Below are 26,608 nucleotides of genomic sequence, written 5' to 3' on the forward strand. Positions count from 1 at the left end.
TGCCTGTCACTAACAGGGACCTCCACTGCCACAGCACGGATGTGTGGGACACTGCCAGGTCAGAGCCAGAAGCCTCCGAAGAGAGGAGCCTGGGCTGACCCCACGGCTGCTGTGGGTCAGCACAGCCTGAAGCCCTGGCCCTTCTGCAGCGGGGCAGTGACAGCAACATCACCTCACACCAAGGAGGGGCCCCCTTTGTAACAGAAGAAAATTCAAGCTTTGTACAACAGAGCTGAGAAAAGACAGGAAACAGCTGCTCTCAGAGCCAGGCTCTGATTAAGCACATGTGACTCAGGCTTTAATGTCCCAAACAGCTTCCCAGCCTTCATGAGATGTCAGTCAGACTATTAAACCCTCATCCCATGGACACACTGTGAGACAATAGGGGAATGTGTCGGGAGCTCATGCCAGGGGGACAGCAAATCCTGCAACTGCACTGCACATGGCAGTGCCAGCTCTGAGCAGAGCCTGCCTCTCTCAGGGTCTGCACACTGCTGAGAGCATCAAGAGCACCAGAAGAACAACCAGGAAACAGCTGGGAAACACCAGGAAAACTCAGGGATCTATGCTGGAGGCCGAGTGACCTCCTCTGCCACACACTTCCCTGTGCTGCACTGCCTTGTTTCCCTCCCAGTGGTGGCAGGACAAAACATCATGCTTCAGAAAAATTAAACCTGATACACTTCTGTTGGATGCTTTGCTTGGCTAAAGCAATCATGATCTCCCAGTAACATTTTTCTTCAAGTGTCAGTCCTAAAAGTCCCCACACTCACTTTGCATGACATGTCTTAAAGAGTAAATCCCTGCTCAGTGTCATATGCTAGCCCACAGGAGTCTGAAACCCACAAGCTTTTCATGACAGATGAAGAATGATTTATCTCTGATTAGTAGCATTTCCTACCTGGGAATTTTAATACCAAGCTTGGAGTTTAAAATACATTTGGAAGCATCAGCATAATATTTGTATGACAAATGTGCTTTACAAATGGCATTGCTGGTAAGTGAGTCTTAATACTAACGTCACCCACTGCAGGTGCCACCATCTCTGTGCTCCAGCAAACCCAAACATTTCCATTAAGGCCTCCCCATGCAACAGGCAGATCCATGCCACCTACAGCACAGCACTGCAGAAACCCCAAACTGATTTCAATGCCTGGAAAGAAAAGGAAGGCTGCACAAACCTATGCAAGGATGCATTTGTGGGGCAGCCCGAAAAACCAGCAACCTCAAAGTGCTGAAAGGTCAGCGGCAAGACAGTACCCGCACTGCCTTCTGTGAAGTGTAACTGAAATAGCAAAATAGGGGATGTTTTGGGTTAAAACTTTTCCCTACCCGGACCCTTACAGCATTCCTGGCCAGCAGAAATCTCCAATGATGCAAAGACCATGCACTTCCAATGACTGGGTTCAAGCAGCCTCTCCTGCTTTCAACGGGAAAAGACCTTCCAGCATTTCCATCTATTCAAAAATAACCCACTGATTTCAGTCCCTCACAGGCCAACAAATGTGAACTCCTCAACAAATACCAGAGCCCTACACTAGCCTTGGGCTGCCTTCTGCCTGGTGAGCACTTGGCAGACACATCCACCGGGAAACCTCACAGCTGCCCACAGCCTCCTGCGGAGACGCTGGGAACTGGCTGAGAGGGGCCACCCCAAAGCCCTGGATGCAGAAGGCCCGGGTGGAGCTCCCATCTTGGCCAGGGGAAGGCGGGAGGCACTGGCACCTGCTTGGTGCTTGCAGGAGCTGGAAGCCCCACTGGAAACCCCAGGGCCTGGGCAGGCACTGTGCAAATGAACCAGCCACACTTACAGGCTGGGGCAATTCAGGGCAGCAACTAAAACGTAGAAAGATAAAGGAGTAACTTTCCTACAGTCTCTGTGCTTGAGGCACCAAAATGGAGAGGAACAGGGAGTTTCTGAAGCAGGCAGGAAAATCAGATGCTGCTCACAGCAAGCAGAGGAGCCCCAGCTTTGCTCTGGGTCAGCTCCACTGCTGCTCTGCATGAAACACATGTAGAGAAATCCTGAGAGCGGAACTAATACTCATATTGCCCATGAACTGAATTAAAAATATATGGTGAATAAATGAGTGTATACATCACTTACTACATAGATACACACCCAAACAGAGTGTGTGCCCCGGGTATACACACACATACTCACACTGTATATATATATATATATATATATATATGAACCCCTATTGCTTGAGTGCCCACACCATATACAGCCCTACGGATACAAACACGGGTATTTATATGTGTACAACAGAGACACACTAAGGATTTCTATAGAAACATTATACATTAATAAGAACACACACAGTAGAAAGGAATTTGCAGCCAAAATCTAACTGGGGCAGGGGAAAAAGACAAAACCCTACATAGTAACACACACAACTTGGAAAAGTTGAGATTTCTAAGAAAACAAAGGCCTTGGAGAAAGACAGAGCGTGTGGGAAGGCTATGCTTCCCCCCCCCCCCTTGCCCACCTCTCCCTGCAGGGCTGGAAAAACTTTTGCATTTTGCTGTTTGGTGAATTTTTGTGAAACGAGAGGAGAGAGGGCACAGGGAGGGTCCCGTGGCATTGAGGTGATCAGCAGCAGCAGCCACAGAGAGGTAGAACTCTGCAGAGAGCTGAGCAGGGATGCTGGGGGACAGCGTGGGGGGCTGACAGGTAATGCAGGTATCCAGATGAAGGGTGTCCCAACTGAGACATGTTCCTCCTTTATCCACAGCGTTGAAGAGCACGATCCCAGGGATGCTCAGATGTATTATCATAAGGCATTTTAAAAAAAGGAAAAGACTTCCACTTTTCCTCACCCCAAAGACTGTGGGCCAGGAGAGTGGGAGCTGTGGAGCAGCTTTAAGACTGCCTGCTTTGGGCTCACTGAACACTGTGGTGTTATTACTGTAGTGGTATTATTACTATGAAATTTTTTAACAAAGCCCCTTCAGACCCCCTCCTGTCTTATCCAGTGCTGTGCAAGCTTGCACCAACCCTGACTACAGGCTGGCCTGCCCTTCCCAGGGCACAGGGACAAGGTTCCACTAATTTTGACCACATTTGGAGTATCTCAGTTCCCACCAGCAAAAATACGCAGGGAACACTAAAGGGAAAGCATCAACCACCCCAAGTTGTCTAAAACAATCTTCTTGGATGTCAGGAAAAACAAGAAAAGGAAATAAAAAGGTGAAGCCAAGGATGGTGCCAGAAGATGGTGGAGCCAGAGAGTCCCTCAATGGCATTTTATACCCTGTGAATTTTCCAGGCCAACTTTCCCATGTTGGGACATCAACCTGTTTTGGGAAGGTTTGAAACACCACAAAGACTTCTACAGATTTCACAAATTTAAGGCTGGCATCCTTGGGAAAAAAAGTGAAAAATTTGAATTAAAAAGATTAGCCTCTAAGTGCCTGAGTGCAATGTTAGAAAAAGAAAATTAAAACCATTTTTTTTTGCTTTCCCTTAAGGCTCAGTAAAGTTGTTGCTTGTTTCAAGTAATTCCTCCCCATCCAGATCACGGTCCTTTGGAAGCAGCACTGGCATACGCAGAGCATTGCACAGGGCTCTGATGATGAAACTGGCACCTTCCAAAGGTTGCCAAAACCCCAGAGCAAAAAAATGACTCCATCTCGGTGACCCTATCGTGGTGGCACCATCCATGCACACAGGGAAAACTCGGGCTCAACTCAGATGACCAGAAAGCCTGACTGGCAACTCAACAGCTCTACATCAATTAAAAAAAAGTCCTGTGCAGTCCCATCTCCTCCCCAGTCTGCCACCCCAAGGAGGAACCTTCTGACAATGTATGTGATGAAAAGCTGCTGCCTGCCTTGCCCCCTGCCCCAGCCCAGCTCTGTGCCCAGGACGCTGGGCAGCCACAGCAAACACCCCCCAGTGCTTCAAACACTGCACTGCACCACCTGTGCCTGCATCCTTGTGGCAGGAGACTTGAGCATCTTTCCAAGCAAACATCCAGAGAGGCACAGTGCCACATCTGGGATCAACCTCTGCTCTAGAAATCTGGAGTGAATATAACATATCATGGGGCAATTCTGAAAACCCATGTAAAGGAACAGCAAAGTACCCTGTTTGGTAAAGCACTGAACATAGAATCATAGAATCATGGAATCATGGAATCATAGAATCAGCTGGGTTGGAAGGGACCTCTGAGATCCAACCCTTGATCCACTACCACCGTGGTTGCTAGACCATGGCACTAAGTGCCACATCCAGTCTTATCTTAAAAATCTCCAGGGACAGAGGAACATGTGCCTCCATGTTTCTCAGCAGGGATGCTTTAGCTCAGGTAGGGCCAACCAAGGAGAGTGATCCACAGTTTTTTCCACGGATACTCTGATCCCTTGTCTAGCTGCCACACAACATCCCACTGATGAAAAATCAGATTCGAAACTGTCTGGGTCCAGCAGCATCAGAAACCATAACTGAAGTTCAGGCCTCCAGCACTGTGAATGGGGAACTAATCAGCAAGCTGTAAGCCTGTGTCCTACACAACAGTAAAAGCCACATCCATGGCACCATCTCAGGTGCTCACTTACTGCCTCCAGACTAATGCAAAACCCTGGCTCACACAGCCTCAGGAAAATCCTGCAAGAGGCTGTCTCTGAAGCATGGCTGGAAAGCCCTCAGGAAAAAGGCAAGATCTGCAATTTCTTTATGTCAAGACTGGAGTGGAAGAAGTTGAGAAATGCAAGATATACTGGGGCTGCTAACCACAAAAGAAGGGTCCTCTGCAGACGGTTTCTCCTTTCACCACTCCTTGCTACATGGTCACACACGGGGCAGACTGTTGGCATCCATGTCTTGAGCAACATTTGCTCTCCTGGCACTGGTCCTCACTGTCCTCCACAGTGCTGGGAGCAGCCACAGGCACAGCTCGGAGCCAGGTGGCACTACAGGCCTTGATGGGGCTCCTGTGGTACAAGCCAGGAGCAAACACACTCCTGCTGCCCCGGAGCAGGAAAAGCCCCCATCACCTTCCTGTGACAGGACCAGATGCAAACACCTCAGACTTTAGGCATTTTCAGCACCATTCTACTTTCAAAGGGCTGCACACTGAACCCAGTGGAAAATCCCATGGATCAAGACCCCAGCCAGCAGCGATTTCCACCTGGGAGATGAAGGAGATGATGAAAAACTTACAGGAGGGTCCCCACAGGGCTCAGGCACCTTTCTGGCCGTGGTGGGTACAACCTGCTGTGGCTCTTGGCCAAGGTGGCCTGTGATGTGCAAGAGCAGATCTCCAGGGAGCCCAGGCAATCCTCTGTGTCCCCATGTACAGAGTGGATAGGAAAAAGCCTGAGGGGACAGGAGAAAAGACACCTCCCTCCTCCTGCTGGCCCTGGGGGACAAGGGCTGGGGGATGGCTCCAATATGGGGCAAGGGGACAGCAGCTGTCTGGGAGCAGGAGACAGGAGACATCCTCCCAGCAGGAGGATGCTGGGAGCAGTGGGAGGGTGACTGGGAGAAACTGGGCAAAATCAGCCAAGTTTCAATGCAGACAGAAGTCTGGGTGACACCACCTGCCAGAAACTGGCCAGAGCAGCTCTCCCCTCCTCCAGGCTTTCTCAGAGCAGCCAGGCTTTGACTGCAGGGAGAAGGGAAAAGAGGAAAAGTCAAACAACTGGATATTTTCCCCTTTTCCAACACCGAACAGTTCTGTTAGGGGAAACAGAACCCAATTCCCATCCTACCTCAACACAGGTAGTGATGGACAGTCCTCAGAAAGTCTGATGCGAGGAGACAAGCCAGCACTATGTGATATCTTTTCTGTTTAATTCCACATTTCATTTTGTTTCTGGTTTTCAGGGCTCTCTGAGCCAGCAGCCTGTCCTTCTGCTCTCGGCCTGTCCTGCTGCTTTCAGCAGTGCACCCACGGGGAGAGACGGGGACCCCGGGCAGCTCCTTCCACGCTGAGAACACAGGCAGGGCACACTTCACCTTGGAGCTGAACATCAGGAAACCACCTGAACTCCCTTTCCTCCTTCCCCTCATTCATAAATTTAATAAAATAACAATAATAATTAAAACAAAGGCTTATTGGAGCTGTTTCTGCTCAGCTTTCCACAGTCTCTTTTCATGTCACTCTCTGTAATCAGATTTTTCAAGAAATACTGTCAGAAAAAAAGAATAATAATAATAATTATAATAATAATAATAATTATAATAATAAAAAGCATCTGGAACCAGCTCAGAACATTTCTAATGCTTTTCAGCTTGACTGACTTGGAGTGCATTGACCACACCATTTATATTTTCTTCAGGTACCTGCAAGAAAACAAAAAGAAAGGTCATGACCTCCAGCAAAATGGATGACAAGAAAAAGAGAGGCAGGAGACAAAGCCAGAGCAGTCCCAAGGAGGCAGGTACTTTGCTGTTGGACACCTGAACTCCACTGAGAAAGGACTCCACATGCAAGGACACACCTGTTAACCCCTGTATCCCTGGAGTTAAGTTATCCCCTTGCTAAGTCAAAGCCAGCTGGTTTGCTGTCGTATGGTGGGTGCTCGTGGCAGGGCAACTATTTGGGGGTTTCTCTTTCTCTCCCCTCTTCCTCTCCCCTCCTTTCCCTTCCTTTTGTTGGTGAAGGCCTTGTACACCAGGAGCTTGCTCATGCAAGGTGCCTGTGCTGACTGATTTATGGGGCTGCCTGGGGGCTCCATGGGGCTTCAGGGGTATCCTACAGGTTTGGGACCCATAAGCTGGGAAGACCACGCTGGGTGACAGGAGAACACACCCATCAAACAAAGAAGAGAACCACCAGTCTGCTTGTGGTGGGGTTCCCAGATGGTGTGGTGTAGCATCTACACTTCCTTATCCAGTCTTGTGAGGAGACCTAACCATAGAAGTCCATATACAAAATTATTAGTGGGTATCTTTTCACACTTACTGCAAGAAAAACCTCTTGTAACAGAAGATGCAAAAGCTCTCAGAGCAACTGTCATCAGTAGAAAAGAACATCACAAGTGAAGTTACACCAGACAGAAAAGGGGCATCTGACCATTACATAAACTCCAAGACACTGCTCAGGGAACAGGCAGCTCTTGGAAAGTGGAAAGAGGACTGAGGGAAGAATGAACTGTCTGTGAGCTGCTGCAAGAAGCCAAAATAATTCACGTTGAGTAAGTTAAAGAAGGACTGTCTCCTCTGCGAGAGGAGGAGGCCCAGAGCACAATACCTGGATTTACTGACAATTTCCAGAGCTCAGACAGTCGGAATACAACTGGACTGTGACTTTCTGCAAGGCTTTTAACAAAACTGAGGAAAAAACCCAGGAGAAATAACAAGAAAAATCTTCAATTTTCCAATGGGAAGACAGAATCTCTGATGATGTGTGAACAAAAGTCAGCTTGGAAAGGAAGAAAATAATCTTAAAACAAGCATACAGAGAACTCTTCTGGGTTAGGAAGAAAACCCCAGCATACCTCCACCACTGGGAACAGGACTTTCCATTACCTCCCCTACCATCATTTTTCCCAGTACACTGAACACTGCAGTGGAAGAAGCTGTTTGACTCCTTGCCTCTCCAGAAGATAATGAGAAAAGGCACAGGAGTCAGTTTTCCAAACCCCACTCTCCTCGTCAGCCCCAGCGATGCTCAGCAGTACAGGTTTCTCCATATGCTCTGTTAGCACTGGACAGAAGCAGGAGAAAGCAGCACTGGCCAGTTCTGGCCAACTGACTTTGACCTGCACAGACCCACTTCCTCTCTAAAACACACGGGGTTGGTCCTTCTCTCCCTGAAAAATGCCTGACTGCCCTAATGGCATGGAAATGGTATCAATCACCCCACACATGTTTGGGCCAGATTTTCTCCAGGACAGACACGCAAATGGTTTTGCTTTGCAGGACCCATCCTATTTTTGCCAACAGCGGAGGAGTTCTACCCCTCCCTGCCCCTTGGAAATGATCCCTGTCCCAGGGCAGCTGGTGCACTGTGTTCACTTCTCAGGCAGTGCACAGATCAAAGCACCAAACATGAAGGGAGAAGTAAAGCTCCAAACTACATCCCAGACACAGTTTCAGCCTCTTCAGAAGGAAAATGCTGGTGAAGGAGAGCAAGACATCTGTGAGCATGAGGCAGCCAAGAGCAGAGCACCTGGAAAGGGGACTTTTCTCCCTTGCTCTCTCTAGAGGGAGCTGGAAACCGTGGCTCTCACCAGCCTGACCTTGAATCATGCAGGGGACAGGCCAGAGACCTGGAGGTTCCCATCTCCAACACTGTCTCTATTTCCTCTTAAGCACAAGTCCTGATTTCCAGGGCAAACATCTACAGTGACAGCATTGCTGGAAGACCTCAGTATTAACACCCCAGCGACAAAAACCACCTTAAGATGCACAGTAGAAAAAAAAACAGATCAAAAGGAACAAAAGTGCTCCAAATTGTTGACAACAGGTCAATACCTTAAATAAAAACAGGGAAGATTTAGAGAAAGGGTTCAAGATGCACTTAGACCTTGAGAAATGTCACTAGAAGTCATGGTATCTGGGTAGCAAAGTTAGGGAAAATATGACAAAATCTAGGTCAGGGTCTTGGCCAACACAAGCACCCTAGAACCAAAAAGCACTAAACCTGGCCAGTGTGCCCAGAGCAAAGTCAGGCAAAGGAGGGCTTGAAATGCACCTTCCAAAGGATGGAGGGTTTGACAACTAGAAAAGCACTGTCCAGGTGAAAAGGCTTTTAAAACCATATATAAAGAAAACGTCAAGTAGCAAGGAAAAACACTAAAATACTGCTCTGAGTAAGGAAGATCTGCAGACCTCAGTGCATGGCCCCAGTGCCCTGCCAGCTGATGGGAGGCAAGATCAGGCCCCTCCTGTGGGGCTGGAGGCACCAGGATGAAGCACTCCAACAGGGTGGAGCTGCCTGCAGAGTCATCACAATTGTAGGGCACAAGTTTTCGGTTAAATACCTCTTTTAACTGACAGGGCTGAGCTCTCCAAATATGGCTTGACACCTAGAAGCACTCTGCACCTTATGCTCTGCACAGAAAGTGGGCACTTGGGGCCACACAATGGCAAGAATGTGAGGCAAAGCTAACAGTATTGATTTTTAAATGGTGTTTTATTAGCTTATCTTATCAGCACAGTTAAAATTCAAGAAAATAAGGCAAACATATACAACACTTTGACCTTTGCTATCTGAAATAATATTTACTTTTACTCTTTACACACAAGACCTATCATCTGCTAATGGTTCATACCAATTGTGAAACCAAAGCTCTCCCCGAGCCCCCCAAAACCTGCTTTGAACTCACTGGAGCTTTCACAGGTCAAAGGTAGGGCCTGAGCAGTGAATTTGCAGTGATGAAAGGAGAAGTACAATGCAATAGAAGGCACATTTAAAAAAAAACACCACAATTGAATAGCATAACGCAGCTGAGTTTTGTAGCCTTGTTAGCACATGGGCTACTGACTCCCTTCCTCAGGACCAGGGAAATGGGCTCCAAGACAAATGCCATTCTGCTTCTGGCTACAGGCACAGCAATTTTCCCTTTCCAGGGAAATTCCTCATTTTTGAGGGTGTCTATAAAGCCAAAGGAAGAGCAAATGTAGGCCTACAAAGTAAAATATCCATCAGTATAAAAGAGAACTCTGCAAGGATGGCAAGACCCTCATGTTGATGATTGTGCTGTAACTGCTTATGGGCACTCACGAGAACAAACATGGCAACAAACTTATTTGCTTCAAAAGTGCCTTCCCTTGCTGTGCTGGCAATTATTGCTCGTTTATCAAAGGTCTGCACCATGAGGAGGAAGATGCAGGGGCAGCAGAGGTAATAGATGGGTTTCGAAACACAAAGGTTGGGGCCATGCAGGCACCAAGAGATGAAGGGAGGGGTCTGCTACTGGGAGACTCTCCAAAATGTTCCCCACACACAAAGGCACCTGGGATGGCCCACCCTTAAGTGGAAGGAAGCACCTAAAGAGGCACCTTCTCCTTAAGGGTGGGTTGTCACAGCACCACCCCGAGAGTCTGGAGCCTGCAACTGTGTCTGCAGCCAAATGGGAGAGGGTTTGTGGCTCTTTCTAATAAAAGATAGGGATGCAGTTAACAAGACTGTGAAGTCTCCATTGCTGCAGGTCTTTAAGGACTGGGAGCAGCCTTTTTCCAGAACAACACTCACTAACACAGCTTTGCCTTTGGGTAGGGCTGGGCTTGGTTCAGGAGCCTCTGACACAGGGCAGTGACAGCCAGGAGGAGGCTGGAGAGAGGTGTCTGCTGGGCTATATCGAAGCAAAGGCACTCCAGCAAGCCATCCAGATGGAAATGACACTTTCATCATGAGTTTTCTCCCAGGGAAAAGATCTGCCCTATTGCAAAAAAAGCTGTCTTCATACTCACCAATGCGTGATCAAACTTAAAAGTACTGATGTAGTAGGCTGGGATGTCGGCTGCAGCCAAAGGCTCAGAAATCTGAGCAACAATTCCACATTCATCTGTGGGGAGACAAAAAATCAATCATTGTCTGGAGGGGCTTGCAGAACTCCCAGGGCTCACCAACTCCATGGCTACACAGGGAGTAGTTTGTCTTTACAAACTCCAACCAGAAGGAATCTCTGTAATGAAATGTGTTCTTTCTCACAGAATCAGGCTTTTTTTTTCACATTTAATTTTATTACCTTCTTTTTGCTACACAGCAGATCTCTAAAGGCACAAAACGTTAGAACTGAAACGATTTTCAGAGGTCCAAAGAAAGGCATTAAATGATGTTCAGGAAGGAAGCAGCACAACCAGCCTCATTTGCCCTTTGCCTCCATTTTTCTCTGCTATCAAACACTTTGCCCTGCACCTTTGAAAGAGGAGATGCTGACCCACCCGTCACCCTGGAGAGATGGTTCCTAGGCTGCAGCCCACCACAGCCCCTGAGACAGGATTTCATGCCAATCTCATCACAGAATGTTAATGGGTTGGAATGGACCTTAAAGATCATCCAGTCCCAACCCCTCTGTCACGAGCAGGGACATCTCCCACTAGCCCAGGTTGCTCAAGGCCTTACCCAACCTGACTTTGAACATTGCCAGGGTTGGGGCATCTGCAACCTCCCTGGGCAACTTGTGCCAGTGTCTCACCACCCTCACAGGGAAAAAGTTCTCCCTAATATCTAACCTAAATTTCCCCTCTTTCAGGTTGAACCCATTACTCCTTGTCCTGTCACTGCAGTTCCTGATGAAGGGTCTCTCCCTGGCTTCCCTGTAGGTCCCTTCAGATACTGGAAGGTTGATGTGAGGTCTCCACACAATCTTCTGTTCTCCAGCTCAACAGCTTTCTCAGCCTGTCTTCATAGGAGAGGTGCTTCAGTTCCCTTATCAACTCCGTGGCCTCCTCTGGACTTGCTCCAACAGTTCCATGTCCACACAAGATCTGTACATGGTGCTCCAGGTGGGGTCTTACAAGAGCAGAGTAGAGCGGGAGAATCACCACCTTCTGACCTGCTGGCCCTGCTCCTTTGGATGCAGCCCAGGATCTGGTTGGCTGTTTGGGCTATTCGGTTTGCTTTCTGGACTTTAAATGGAATTTAAATCGTTCATCTGTCTTGTTTCTTGCAGATAAAATGGTACACTGCTTTCAGATGAAACCTTGAGTTTCACCGATCCAAATTCAACATTTCAACTTGATTTTAAGTTAACATATTTAAACATTACATATGTAGGGGCCTGGTCAGTGTCCTGATGTGCCATCAGTGACATATCTACATATTTTGCCTCTAAGATGCTTAAAGAGAAAGTACATGAAAATTTCCTTCCTGCTACTTTTGTTTGTCTGGTGTAGAAGTTGCAATTAAATATAAAAATTGGCCAAACATTTTTCAGAAATGTTCGTGAAGCTTGTACTTTGTAGCCCATGGGAAGGAGCCCCCATGTTTCCTGAAGATCAGGCCTTTGTTGCAGTATTCAGATCAGACCCTTAAAATTGCAGGGGACACAGAAATAAGAAGAACATGCCTCCAGGCATGAAGCACTTGCTCTGTGTTACTTAAGACCAATATTTTTTTGAATAGAGAAAACATGCAGCACTGAATGTGAAACATCTGAGAACAGGACTCCCAGTTGGACAGCTATAAATCTATATTAAATCTACCAAAGTCAGAGAATAACCTGATCTGGGCCCCTCAGCTCAGGAAGGACATTGAGGTGCTGCAGCAGGTCCAGAGAAGAGCAACAAGGCTGGTGAAGGGACTTGAACACAAGTCCTATTAGGAGAGGCTGAGGGAACTGGGGCTGTTTAGCCTGGAAAAAAGGAGGCTCAGGGGAGACCTCCTCACTCTCTACAACTCCCTGACAGGAGGTTGTAGCCAGGTGGGGGTTGGTCTCTTCTCCCAGACAGCTCTCAGTAAGACAAGAGGGCATGGTCTTAGGCTCTGGCAGGGGAGGTTTAGGTTGGATATTAGGAAGAAATTCTTTACAGAGAGGGTAATCAGGCATTGGAATGGGCTGCCCAGGGAAGTGGTGGATTCTCCGTCCCTGGAGGTTTTTAAGATGAGACTGGATGTGGCATCAGTGCCATGGTCTAGTAACCACAGCAGTGTTGGATCAAGGATTAGATCTGATGATCTCAGAGGTCTTTTCCAACCCTGCTGATTTGATGATTCTATGATCTCTGCACTGCAGTACGATGGTGCCTTTGGACCACTGATTTCAGTAATCTACAATGCGTTTCCATGCCACCCTTTGTCCAGTTTTTCTCTTTAATCAGAGCCCCAGCAGTAGCCACCTCCAAAGTCCAGCAGACGAATGCAATTTAGCAGGAGCTGTCAAGCACGTAGCACTTTCAGGAGTATATTTAGAAGTCTGACTTAATAGGTAGGAGTCGGACTCCTCCTGTTTGAAAATCTCAGCTCACAAAGTCACGTTAAGCTGCTGACTCTCAAAAACCCTCAGCCTCAGATGGATTTTTCCATTCTCCTTGAAGGCCCTGAGGCGACTGGCTGCCTGCACACCAACTGATCCCCCAAATGTCACCTACCGAAGCCAAGAGGCTGCCCACCAATCCGCACCATCTTCCACAGTTCGCCAGAAGCACTTGTAAACAACAAATTATTAGGAAATCTGTAAAAGCAAAGGAACACCAAACATGGCAATTAAAACACAGCACTGTGTCAGATTCTGCCTGCGGGGATCTGCTCTTCCTGCATCCCTGCAACATTTGAAGTCAACAATAGCAGGGCAGCAGCCTGGGCAAACTGGGAAAACTCAAGGCAAGTGGGGCAAATGCACCTGCCAGCCCCTCCAAGTGTCCTATGGTAAATCAGCATCTGCTGCAAGAGAGGCACAGGAAAAGATTTCTAAGAAACAGGCTGTGCCCCAGGTTTACAAACATTGAGACTGTGAAGGTTTCATTTCAGCTGCATTTGGACACACCTAGGGATGGAATATATTTCCATACCTGCTCTCAGGAATGTAAATGTTGACTACTGTTCTTGTGTTTGAGCACCATCAGTGCTTTTTTCCATACTATCCCCAGGAGGTCCCTGGTATCTCTGCAGAGATCCTTATTTCTTAGCAGGGGAAAGGAGACCAGTGGGTGAGAGACTTGCCCAACGTCAGTCAGGCGGCCTGGGATGGAGAAGAATTGGCCTCCCAGGTTTCCCACACCCCAGGCCGAAGCTCCAGCCCTCTGGCCAGTCTTGAAGGAAGACAAAGGTTTACTCTAGTAAGGTCAAAGAAACTTTCAAGAGGGCAATTAACAGTTTGAAAAACAAGTCCCTGGGGCAGGGGACTTGCCCCCAAGAATCAAACCAAACACTACTCTGTGTTATAAAAGCAGATCTAAGCATTGAGTCTCAGTTCAGCATCCTCTCCAGCCTCCAGACCTCAGAGCCTTCTGTGCTGTGCAGCTGCAGAAGCACAAACACACACAGAGGTTGATATTTGCTCCCCAGCTGATGTCCTCCTTATCAGACAAATGAGTCATGGGCTCCCACTGCACAGGGATAACTCAGGACACAATCATCATAACAAAATTTCAAACCAAGACCAGCCATGTGTAAAAGAAAAGCAGGAGGACAGCATCACTGACATCCCCATCCTGATTTTGGCCTTCAGCAGTAAAACTTCAAACAGCTACACCAGATTTTCTTTTTGGGTTTTGCTTTTAAAAGCACAGCTAATGAACAATAGAATAAAAATGCCAAAATCACTTCACTCCAGTGTTCCTCTTCTGAAAGTGAAATCACACTGACTTGTGATTTCACTGAGGGCTTGGACAGACAAGCCCAAAATTCAGACACTGGAACTCACATGCCAGATTTCACTCTGGAAAGTGAGAGGATGTACAGACCCATGACACTGATGCCATGAAGGTCCCAATAATTAACGTGAAGGAGTCTAAGCTGCTTCCTGCTCCTTTGAAAACATCCCAGGTGCTTTTTTTGAGGTCCAGGTTACCCTAAGACTAATGCTCACCTCTGCTGTGTCTGCACATCCATGACCAAGGAGATATAACCCTCGATGAGAGAAAAGGAGAAAAAGCGAATATGTCCCGAGTCTTCGTTGCCCACCACCGAGTCTTTTACTCTGAAGAAACAGAAGAGAAGAACATTAACTATGGCTAGAAGAACACAGGAAGGCTGTGAAACCAGAAATGTTCATACACTGACTTAGGGAAGTGACACAGAGTCTTGTCACTCTATACTGCTTTTAACTTTTTGATTTTGCAGGGGGGGGAAAAGCAATCTCCACATCTGACAAACCTCTCCCATCCCTGCCCCAAGGTCCCCTTGCAGGAGGCTGTGGGCCAGGAGCCACAGGCACCAAGGGGCAGCAGCCCAGCCAGCTGTACAGATATGCAGCACACTGATCACATGGCTGCTCTTCACTTCACTCTGAAAGGCTCAAGCTTTCCAAAACCAGCGGATGTCTTTGGGCACCATCAAGCCCGTTGGGCTTCCACCTATCAGGACAACCCTCCTGAGTCTGTGAAACCTTCCTCCCCCAGTGCAGAGCACGGGAGCAGCACAAGGGCCACAGCAGATCCCTGAGCATCCCAGAGGAGCAGTGGGAATCTGTGCTTCCAGACACCAGGCACAGCTCTCCTGGAAGCACACACACTTCCCTGCATGACCTACCCATTGGAGTAAAACATGACATCCATTAGGAGTGTAGCAACAGTAGGAAGGGTATCTGGATCCAGGCTGGTGACGCAGAACATATTACTCGGACTGGAAAGGGGATGAATGACAGGCCTCTGAACTGAAAGAGACACACGGACACAGACAACTGTGAAGCCACATCTGCAGAAGGTTCCTGTCCCAGCAGCTGTATTACCCATGCACTGGCAGCAGCCACAGAGAAAGCTGAAGGTATTTGTAAGGTAGTTCTTCATAGCTGGAGACACGTTGGCTCTCACAGGGACTGAGGGACCTGTGCACAACCTGCTCTTGTGGTGCTCTCCCTGGGGTGGTACCACCCTGAGTGCCCAGCCCAGCTCTCTATTCCCAGGGGCTTTCACATCATCAGGTGTAGCCACATGAGATGAGGGACAACCTAAAGGAGGTGCCAAGACAAACCGAAAAGTGGAAAAAAATTCAGGCTTCCACCATTTAAAAGGCAGGGCTATGGAAGGCATTTCTCCAGCTGTGGTTGTTGGCAGTCCATCCTCTTTTTCCTCATTTCTGGGGATGATAATATCAGAAAAATTAAAAACCAGCTGCCACACAGCAGTTTGGCAAACACATTGCAGCCAGCGGTTGAGAAGCAGCCAGTATTTAGGCAACTAACTAGTAAACAGAGCAACACAGTAAACTACATACCTGTGCCTAATCAACACGTTTCACTGTGCCCTTCCTTAATGCATTTTTTGTTTAAGGCTCATTTTCTTAAATCAGATGATTTATAGCTCCTGAGTGACAAAACTGAGTGGCACTTCATAAAAACTGATCTCTGCTTTTTTTTGGTTATGGGCAAAAAGTTACACAGAGGTCTCCAGCTAAACATATGTATTTAAGTTGTTCCTTTTCCTAATTTGTGCCCTTTGGTTTGATGCTTGTTCCTCTAGACTGCAAACATACTAAGCTTTTGTACAGTCCTGAGCTCATTGTGGCCTTGATCCTCATTGGCACTGAAGTGTGAAAGATGAACAACAATCTTCTCTGTGCATCACTGCAATACTTAAACAAGCTTTTATAGAAGCCATTTTCCTTTGGAATGTTGAAGCATGGAAATACGGGCTGCAGACAATGTTATTTTTGCAACTGCAATGAACTGTACTTTAACCTTCTGTCCTACAAAAGGCACGTCTCCTCTAGAGATGTGAAACGAGCATTAAAAGGCCAAAATTCAGCAAAACTCATCAGCACTGCTCAGAAAGTTAAGAACCTACTCAAATCCTTGGTTGTACTGGGATAGCCTTGTAAGATTATTATCTTACAACAGGATAAACATTCCCCCAAATGTTGGAGGAAGCTAGGAGACAGGACTTCCACCCCATGTGTCATGGAGACCAACTCCCTGGCAAGCTGAGCCTGTGCCGGTCCTTACCTAGTTTTGGTTTGACAAATCCATTTGTTATCCCAAAGTCATCAGCAGCCACTGTCTCCCCATTCACTACTCTGAGGATGGTGAACTCGGCAGCCAGCGTGTGCATCACGAAGGGCAGGTCTCGCTCACGCACCTGGAGGTGACAACAGGATTATCTGGTGATGCTGTGCTCCAGAAGTGACAAGACACTGTAGTGGAGGGCACACGCTCTCAGGGCACCACGAAGTGGACATGTGACTCCTGCTTGAGCCAGCAGGTGTGTAATGATAGTTACCATCTGTGTGTGTAATGATAATTACCATCTGTGTGTGTCTTAGAGTGGTGATACCAGTGTGAGCCTCAGAGCGCTTTTAAGATTGTGAAAAGAGTGTGGAGATTTCTAAGAGGAGGATGCCTCGTGTCTTTTCCAGCATCCCTTCAAGAACTCAGTACTTGCCTGTTCTTCAGCCTTGTTTCCTAAGGAAATACGGTTGGGCCCTGTGTGCAGGTGCACACACACACACGTGTGTGTGAGACAGAAAGACAGTCTGTCCAAAACAACTTTGGAGCCTCTTGGCCATGACCAGCCAACCTGACAGCAGACACTGTGTTCCTCTAACTGTCAGAAAACCAATGTCTGAGTGATGGTGGGAAATGCTGCCAGAACCTCCACTGAGGGAGAGACTGTAGTGTGGGCTCAGCACTCTCCTTAGACACCAGACAGCTCATGACAACAAATGCTTCATTCCACGGGAAAAGTTCCTGAGACATCAGAAAGCCCAACTACAAGGGACAGAGCTCTGGGGAAAGCGGACTTTGGTACTTCTGCTGCTTCCCAAACAACTTGTTCCCAGAAATGCCTAACTGAGCCCTCATCTAGTGGCAGTAACTCTGCCTTTTCCTCTCACATTCTCTTACCAGGATGAAGTCCGTCTGATAGGTGGAGAGCATAAACACTGAGATGTTTTGGTCAGCTAGCGGTGCTATTACTGACTTGGCAATTTTGGTCACTCCAATGGGCTGGGAGCTGGAGAAGCCACCTCCACCAGACACCACGTTGAGGGCAAGCCATGTCGCATCAGCCACGCTCAAGTGTTCCGAGGAAGGAAGCTCTGCAAAGAGACAGAACGGGAGGACAGAGGTTTGTTTTAGAGGCAGGGAGAACCAGGTCCATCATCTGTCAGTACGTGGTTAGCACAGACCTAAGTGCAAGGAATGAGATGAGCCCCCTTACCCAGCCAACCTCATGGGCTTCCCCACGCTACTCCACAGGATGGTGTTGTGCTGGTTTTCACACATAGTGATTGCATCAAATTCCATGGCTCATACAGACTGTTGAGGACAACACAGGGAGACTCAGTAATTCACCTGGATGGCTGCGTCCGGCCCTGGTGACCTTCCCATGTGGAAACAGCCCAAGGTCTTCGACTTAACTTGAATAATTTCTATCACACAATTTCTCTGAATACTTTACTCAGGCTTTTCTTGTCTCTTTTGTTTCCATTTTCCCACTCTAATCTAAACCCAAATTTTGTTCTCCTGGACTTCAGATGAAGGTTGACAGAACAGCCTTGGCAGTATCCAAGACTTTGCAGATGCAGAGCAGGCACCCTATGCATCTGTGGGCTGCTGCCTCCATCTCTAAAGCAGAAGAGCCACACAGTTCTGTAGAGATACATGGTATAACATGTACACTAGGGATTACAAGGTAAAGCACATACTAGGATAATGGAAATCTTTTTAAGAATAACCCCATTCCATTTGCTTCTAGTCTGTTGTGGTTAAGTAGTTAAAAATCTGCAGCTAAACCACTTAATACAAATTATTAACTGTTTTAAAGAACCCTTAATGCATTAACAGCCTAGAAAACCAAAGTCAGACTCTGGAATGAAGGCATACACTAAGATCCTCTGGACTTTGGATTTTAGTTTGGCAAATTATAGAAATAAACAGTTCAGATCCAGATCCAAACTAACAAATGCATAATCTCAGTTAAATCTAGTTGGTGTAAGGAACCTGACCTCAGATGCAGATCCAGCCAGTAAGGACACAGCAGAGGTCCCAGTGGAAACCTACACACTCAGCTCAGAGGAGAGATACAGCCCAGAAATCTGAAAAGCGTAAACCCCAGCATCACTGCTCCTGCAGTCAGTGCCCTGGCATTGCAGACTTGTCTCCATGTCCACCCACTCCTGGCTCCTCCATACAGTATCCTTTCCTTTTCCTTCAGTGAGACCTTTGGGAACTGTTTCTGTACAGCCCCAAACACTGTGTAATAAATTCTTAACCTCACCCGCTCCGAATCCTCAGGCACCACTTCCCTGAGACAATGACAGCACTGAAAACCCAAAATGAACTGAATAACAAACACTGTTCATTTTGCTCTCTTCAATAACCTCAGCTGTGTGTGGCATGAAAATAACCCTGAGCAAACACACTGCCAAACAGTGGAGATACTGAGGGTTCTGCTTCTGCATTTTGATGTTTAGCTTCATAAGCCAATGTTTCTTACTGAGTAATCAGAGCTTACATGGAATGAAAACTAGACACAGTGAGAAGGGGTAAGTTTGTGCATTAATCAATAGGATGTTACCTTGGAGAGACCAGTGCAAGTTGCTTGCAGCAAATTGTTGCAGCAAAATAACCATTTTCTGATCAGACAGCCCTTTGCATCAGAAAAGCACCCCCAAAGCCAAGCTTACTGCATCATCTGGCACGGAGAAACTAGGGCTCAAAACAACTGCTGCTGAACTCTGCTTGCCTCAGGGTCCTGTGCTCACCAACCAGTCCCACCCCCAGTGGGCACGTCCCAGGTGTGCCCAAGTTCACTAATGACACCTAAATGGCAGCGAGAAGAGATCACACAACTTATTTCCCTCTCTATAAACAGAGCAGATGATATTCCTGCTTTGTACAGGTAACATGGGCCTGGATGCAGTTCATCACATATCAGTTTAAATACTATTTTGGGTCAGGGATATGATGGAAGATGTAGTATTTCATGGTGGACAGAGGCATTATCACATTTCAGTCCAGCAGCAGCTGCGCTGCAGGAGCTGCCCCAAGAAGACTTCATCAGCCTCTTCCTCAGGGGGCAGGATGGCTGATTTGCCCATTGCAGTTGTAATTACTGGGAAGTGTTGATCACGTTTGGGTTTATGTGTTTAACGAGTCCTATGAAGTGTGACAGGGGCCATTGCACTTGCTTAAGTAACCTGCTTCTCACAATTCAATTAACTTTGCAAAAAATATATACGAAGTGACTGAAATACCAATTTTGGACACTGTCTCCACTAGGCAGCCAGACGGAAAAATACAGCCCAAATTTTAAGGAAACAAACTCAGGCTGGAGGCTCAACAAATTCATCTAAATAGTATCAAATAAATCACGTAGGACAGTGCTTTGCCCAGGATCCTGTTAAATGCTGTAAACCCAAGGAGAGCCAAAAACATCAGTTGTAACATTAACACAGAATCACAGAATACGCTGAGTTGGAAGGGACCCACAAGGATCAGCAAGTGCAACTCCTGGTCCTGCACACGACCATCCCCAAGAGTCATACTGTGTGCCTGAGAGTATCATCCAGACACTTCAACTCTGTCAGGCTTGGTGCTGTGACCACTGCCTTGGGGAGCCTGTTCCAGCACCCAACCACCATCTAGGCGAAGAACCTCTTTACACAGACTCAACGAGGTAGAACAAGGTAATAAATATAGAGGAAAATGAGGAATCGCCCATGTTTCAGTACCAATCCACCATCTCCACCACTCAGCCCATGGGAGAGCAGAACTCTGGACACCCCACAGCTTCAGCACTGCCACATCCTCTGTCCTCCCATCAGGCAGAAATCTCTCTGCTGGGTTATCAAGATTCTCTGGCAGCTGGTTTATCAGAGTGCACTCTCTCCTGCTTCTGATCATGGGGGACATCTCACCTCTAGCTGAGAAGGACCTCTCAAAGGCTTTATTATAATCAGGGGGTTTGTTTTGAACTTTCACTGGGGTGAAGCCTTAAGATTTTTGTGGTTTTGCTGTGTAAGGCTTTGCAGAGCTGCTGCCAACAGCAGGCACCAGAAGCAGGTCAGCTGCTTGCAGGCTCCACAACCATTGTTTTCTGCCCAACATCACAACTACCACTGGCAGAGCAGGGTCCTAGACTCCAGCCATCATTCCATGGTCACTGGCATGGAACCCCACCAGGCTTGGCAAGATGTGAACAATTTGATAGCCCAGGATAATTTTCCCTGGCAATGCAACGCTGGGTACCAATTGCTGGTGGGCTCCAAAAGCCCGTGGGACTGCTCTCCATTGGCACAGCAGTTTTCTCTCATCCAAAATTCTTCCCACTGCATGCAATCTGCAGTGCCACCAAGCAGACAGATGCCAGGTGGGACACTGCACCTCCCAGTATTAAACCTCCCAGGTATTAAACAAATGCCAATCCCTGCAACAAACCAAACCCAACCAACACATCCAATAAGGTTTAGGGAGTGAGTAACTGCTTCTTCACATCATGGGTTATTTAAAGGGTCAGGGCTCTGTCTGGAGCCTCACTGGGCCATTTGGCAGCCCCAGCTGAAGCAGAGCAGCCTCTATGGCACACATCATCCTGGGAAGAGAGGTGGTGAGTATCATAGCGGCCATAATTGGCTCCTCAGCAAAAATAATCAATACCATTTCCAAGGAGGACAACAAACATTGGCTGAAACCCAAATAAGGACTGAATTGCTGCCGCTGGAGCACTATGCAATGCTGTGAGTACTGTGAGCTGGTGCTCCATGTGGCACTCCTAAAATACCTTGGGGAGGTTGTTGGGCAGATGATGAGATTCCAGCTCACAGGTCTTTGCAAGCAGCCAAGGAGGTCACAGAAAGCAGGAAAGAAAAAAATCTTCTGTTTTTACAGTCCTGATCAAAGAGTCAGCCCGACAGTGTGGGTCTGCACAACACTGGGAAAACAACATTTTTTCTGCCTATATTTTCCACCCTGGGGACCCTGCAGTCTCACGCACCCTGCATAGCAAGAGACAAAGCACCAGGAGACAGACCTCCCACTCCAGCAGAACACTGGAAAATGTGCAAAATGCTCTGAGAAAGGGCAGGACCACCAGAATTTTTTGCCCTTCTGTATCTAATTTAAATGGGTTCACATTTCTCATTAAAGGTTATAGTTGAGGGGGATGCACAGCTCCACAGAAGAAATGCATCTCACCTACCCACACTGATAGCTGGGTGAGTCCTGTGCAATGTGTTGCCAACCAGTGACCTACTCCCTTCCTCCACAAAAATATCCTGTTTTCTGTGGAGCCTATTCCAACTTAACAACAATCAGACGCCCATTTCAGGACACCTATGTTTTCAAGTGAAACTATAGATAAATGATGTATTTATCATAGTGCTCAGAGAGAAATGAAGGCACTCGGTTTGTTCCTTTGGTGTGGGATTTAGGATCATTTCCTAAGCACTTATCTTCACTCAGTACACAAATTTTTGCATAGCAGAATGCCCTGAGTGATGTGCTACTCTCTGGTTTGTTCTGGTACTCTGAATGAACCAACTATTCATATGATTCATCATTGCAAGACTTGTGTTTTCAGCCAAATACTAAAAAATAAGTAAATTAAAAAGTGCTGTGGATTTTTTTGACCAGCCTTCTGGTTTTAAAAACCTTACACTGTACTCATTTCACCTTTTATAGCTTCCCTCTGCAAAAATGGCAGCTAGACTCTGGCTTATATTAAAAAAGACAGAGAAAACGGCTCCTACAACAGCAGGACTCCAATGGTCAGTCACTAGAAATAAAAACACTGCCACGTGCAAACATCATGATAAATCAGGAGAGCTGTCACCAATGCCTCAATGTGTCAGCACAGTTATGTATAAATATATTTTTAATAGGATTTTTGTGTCTATTAAGGGGTTCTCTTCCCACTATCCAGTAGAAGCTTTTCATTGCTCTGCAGTTTTAAAATCCAATTTTATAATCTCAGGGCGTAAAGCCTGAGCCAAAGCCTCGTGTCTGACTTCTCTGTTGGCTTCACCACGCCAGAGGGGCTGGAGAGGTGCTGCTGTGCAGACTGTGCAATGCCCAACCACCAGCGAGCCCACGGGGAGCTGGGGCACACAGGGCTCATTGCCAGGACCCACTGCTGTGGTTTCCCTGACATCTGCATAAAGTGCATGTGTTTGAACTGGATATCTCTGCTCGGGAAACATTTTAGGAACTTTTATTCTTTCAGGCACTGTGGAAACTGGCCACGTGAGCTCAAAATCCTGAGGGAAGAGTGGGTGGAAGATAACCACCCAAACCCCATTTCTTTTGAGAAATCAGGCAAAGTAAATATTCCTTTAATGTTGGGAAATGGAGTACTCTGTTTCTCTCGCTTCCAGAAAATATCAGAAAGGGGATAAAGCAGGATAAAGGTGTTTATTTATCAGTTTCTAAAGTGTGCTAAAATCCAGAAAGAGCTCTGAAGCTGGTCCAGTGGCCAGCTTTGTGTGTCCTGGTCCTCACTACTCTGGAAGCATGAGGGTTGTTCGGTGCTGGATGTCCTACTCCTCGCTGTGCTTTGCTGCATGGACAACCCAAAGTGATCCAGCACTGTGCTTCCCATACAGGACCCCACCAGGGCAGCAAAAACATCCTGGGGAGGTTACAAGGCAAATCATAACCCTTCAGAGGATGCAAACAGCCTTTATTTTGGCCTTAAAGCACACACGTTGCCAGCTTCACGCTTAATAACTGGGAGCAAAGATTTCTGCTGCCACACAAATTCTAAGCAAGCCCCCTGGGCAGTTTGGAATGCAGAGTGAGGTGGCCACCAGGCAGAAAGTCCTGGGTGTCAGTTTGATCCAAGTGCCACAGAGCATTCCCACACCAAGGGACTTACCTAAGCACAACAGTCAGGCAAGGTGAAAGCTCGTTGCTTGTCTTAGGTCCAAAAAGTTAATGCTCCTGTGCTCAAGAGGAGGAAGAAAACCCTACAGCTCCGAACCAGCTGAAAGCATCTCACGTGGCAACAAGCTTGAGCTCATCCTGGGAAGAGGTCAGCACGCTCACATCAAGCAGCTTTAGCAGTTTTTTCCATTTATGCTGATGGTTTGGTCAGCTGCCACCTTCCTCACAGGGCAATACCAGAGGTGATCATTGTATCAGAGAATGGTTTGGGTGGGAAGGGATCTTTACAGGCCGTCTAGTGCAACCTCCCTGCAATGAGCAGGGACATCTTCAACTAGATCAGGTTGCTCCAAGCCCCCTAACCTTGAATGTGTCCAGGGATGGGGTATCCACCACCTTTCTGGGCAACCAGAGGTGCTGTGCCAGAAGCAGGAACAGAAGTGAGCTCTGTGAACATGACCTGTGACATGAGGAGTGCAGTGCCTCCAGCACCGGGTCTCTGTGCACAGCGTGCTCAGGCTCAGGTGTGTGAGCTGGCAGTGAGACATCTCATCCAGGGCACAGCAGGGGTTTTTAGAGCTCTACATGTTTATTAGATACCAAGTGGTGCCAGCAAATGGGACAGCAGGTTTTTCCAGGATCTCAGCGGACCATTGAACTTCCATTTTCATCTCTTTCATCCCAAATTTGCTCCTGATGAACCTGGGCACCTGCAGGACTGGATCCACACCTGGGGAACCTCGCCATCTCTAACTGTGTGCTCCTGTGTTTCTGACATTTTCTCCTAGCAGAGTATGCAAAACTTGGGGTTTTTTATTCCAAGCGCCATCAACAGGGAAGCTGTGAAACCTGTCATCTCATTTTCCTATTTAGGTATTATCCCACTCACACAACTGTCAAAAGAACATTGTTAGGTTCATAAACTCACACTCTGCAGGGAGGAAATGACATTTAGCCTCAATGTTTCTGTGCTTCAGTTTCCCATCCATAAAGTGGGTACAAACCCCTATTTCTTCTAAATCTTGCTCTGAAGAACCAGCTGACTTGTTCAGCTGAGGTTTGTATACATCTGACAATTGAAGGACTTTACAGCTAATGCAAAGCAGCATGGAAAATTTCTGCACTACGAGGGAGTGTAGCAAAGATTTGAATGTTTAAAAACAGGGTTAGAATTCCCAGGGAACTGGGAAGTTTTGTTCTGGCCTCTTTGAACATCTTTGCTTTATCACTGAGGGAGGAAGCTGTCGGTACTAGTGCTATTCCAAGGATAATCAGGTAGGTTTGAAAGGCAAAGGTTTCTCATTTTCCGCTATCAAGACCATAAAAGACAGAAAAACAGACAGAGGAAAAGGAAGAAAACAAGAAGTAAGCAAACAAGAATGCTCTCTAGGGGAAAAAAGCACCCTGAACCTGGCAAAGTCCCACTCCCTGAGCTCTGAGCAGCTGGCTCAGAGCACCCAGTACAGACCAGCTCTCCCCAAACCCACGCCTGCCAGGAGTGTTCCCAAAGCAATGTCAAGCAAATGCATCTTCCCTTGATTCTTGCATGACATTCATCTTATACTAGTCCTTGTCTGTTACAGATATTCTTTCAGTTTATGGAGTAACTAACTCTAAAGGCTATTTATTTACATCAGAATCAATGAACATACCCAGTGCAATTTTGTCATGTTGTCCTGACAATTCAATTCAAGTTTTACCTGGTGTAATAACCAGTTTGAATTTCCAGCTATTCACATGAATAGGACAAATCACATACACAGGGAATTACATGCAGTGACCCTGGGTCTCATGTCCATCTGATGGAAACTACTGTTGTTAGTCACACACAAGGGAGTTCTCCAAGCCCTTTACTGGAAGGAAATGATAAACACATTCATGGCACCTTTATTTTATAAAAATTAGAAGACTCAAAAATCTGCTTTGAAGAGCACTGAGGTCACCTGGGGCATTTCTTAAAGCCCTATTCTTAAAGATAGAGAAATGGCTCCTACCCAGAGACAACAAGAGATTTAATACTGGATATTTCCAGCAATCTCAGGAGCTACAGCAGACATTGTGTCAGCTCAGCCATCTCCACTGAACCTTCACTGTAAGCAATCTGCAGGGGCAAATGACTATTTTGAAACAGCTAGAAACTTTTTATGCAAATTAACTACTTTTCCTAAACAGCCCCATCCACTATCCCCCACACCACAACCACTTCTGCAGGCACTACAATCTAGCAGCTCCCAAGCAAGGCCTGTACAAAAAGTTTCCAGGAAGGGAGGCTACACTGCTTTGCAGCTTCTCCACTGTTATACATCTGCCCACATATCTGCACAAAACAGGAAAGTCTGACAGGTGTCATGTTCCAAGATCGAGAAGTGTGTATTTTTACCATGAACAGTTACAGAAAGTCCTCCTGGGCACAACGTCCATGCCCTGAGAGTTTGAAGGAGGACAGTGTGGTGCTGCTTCTCTTTACCTATCGGGAACATTCTCAACAGATGCCAAAGGGCTCCGCATCTCTGCTGACATGGACACAGCCTTTGTGCATTTTGAGGAATGAGATGAGGTAGATGCTGAGGTATGGCACCTTCCTGGAAAGTTTACTAGCTAGTCTGCTAAAAGAAGCAGAAGTGAGAATGTATTTACACTAGTTCCAGAGCTGGGGAAGAAGCATGTGATAATTAAGATTATTCTTTCTGCTCAGCATGTCCTCAACTATTTTTGTACAAAGCACAGATGACGCCATGTGGCTGACTGATCTATTTACACCTCTGGAGTTCCCTGCTCATCCCCATCCTTGTTTCCCAATTAAGGGTGCAGACAGGAATTTGGGGTAGTTCCAGCAATCAAATGCTCCTGGCACACCACTGGGACTGAGCAGACAAACCAGACTTTTCCCCAGTGTAAGCTGTTCAGGGTCTCTCTACTGCCTGAATACAGGCAAGCAGAGTAAACTGAAAGGTTCATTTCTGGGGAAGAGCTAAAATAAAGTGAATATTATTGTTGGAGCTTGTTGTGAATGCAAAAAAGCATCAAAGCCAGGTTAAAAGTGCTGCTTTTGCTGACTGTAAGAAGCAGAGGCAAGAAGTGTGCTGTGTTCAGAAATGCACCGTTCCCATGCAGCCTGTCTCTCTTTCAGACTTTTCTATACTCCTTGTCTAGCTGGCTGCTGGCCTGGGGGTAAGTAGAGCTGCAGGCTGTTTCACAGGTGCCCTGACCCTGCCAGACAGAGACAGTC

The 26,608-nt window shown here is 47.0% G+C and overlaps 1 protein-coding gene across 3 annotated transcripts in view; it reads right to left on the minus strand.

Annotated features, from left to right (window-relative positions):
* Positions 1-6,073: 6,073 nt before the first annotated feature.
* CASTOR2 (cytosolic arginine sensor for mTORC1 subunit 2) overlaps positions 6,074-26,608 on the minus strand; it is a 122,596-nt gene continuing 102,061 nt past the window's right edge. Inside the window, exons 3-9 of one of the 3 annotated variants that reach the window (XM_027704949.1) lie at positions 17,401-17,594; positions 16,504-16,636; positions 15,093-15,216; positions 14,431-14,541; positions 12,992-13,074; positions 10,370-10,464; positions 6,074-6,292 (exon numbers count right to left, since the gene is read on the minus strand). In XM_027704949.1, the coding sequence (XP_027560750.1) occupies positions 6,227-6,292; positions 10,370-10,464; positions 12,992-13,074; positions 14,431-14,541; positions 15,093-15,216; positions 16,504-16,636; positions 17,401-17,594 (806 nt within the window). In that variant the 3' untranslated portion in view covers positions 6,074-6,226. Of the gene's footprint in view, positions 6,293-9,070; positions 9,583-10,369; positions 10,465-12,991; positions 13,075-14,430; positions 14,542-15,092; positions 15,217-16,503; positions 16,637-17,400; positions 17,595-26,608 lie in introns of those variants that run through there. The other 2 variants (XM_027704948.1, XM_027704947.1) reach the window with 2 other exon arrangements.

This window comes from Neopelma chrysocephalum, unplaced genomic scaffold, assembly GCF_003984885.1.
Source record: "Neopelma chrysocephalum unplaced genomic scaffold, ASM398488v2 Primary Assembly neopelma1_299, whole genome shotgun sequence".
NCBI lineage: Eukaryota > Metazoa > Chordata > Aves > Passeriformes > Pipridae > Neopelma > Neopelma chrysocephalum.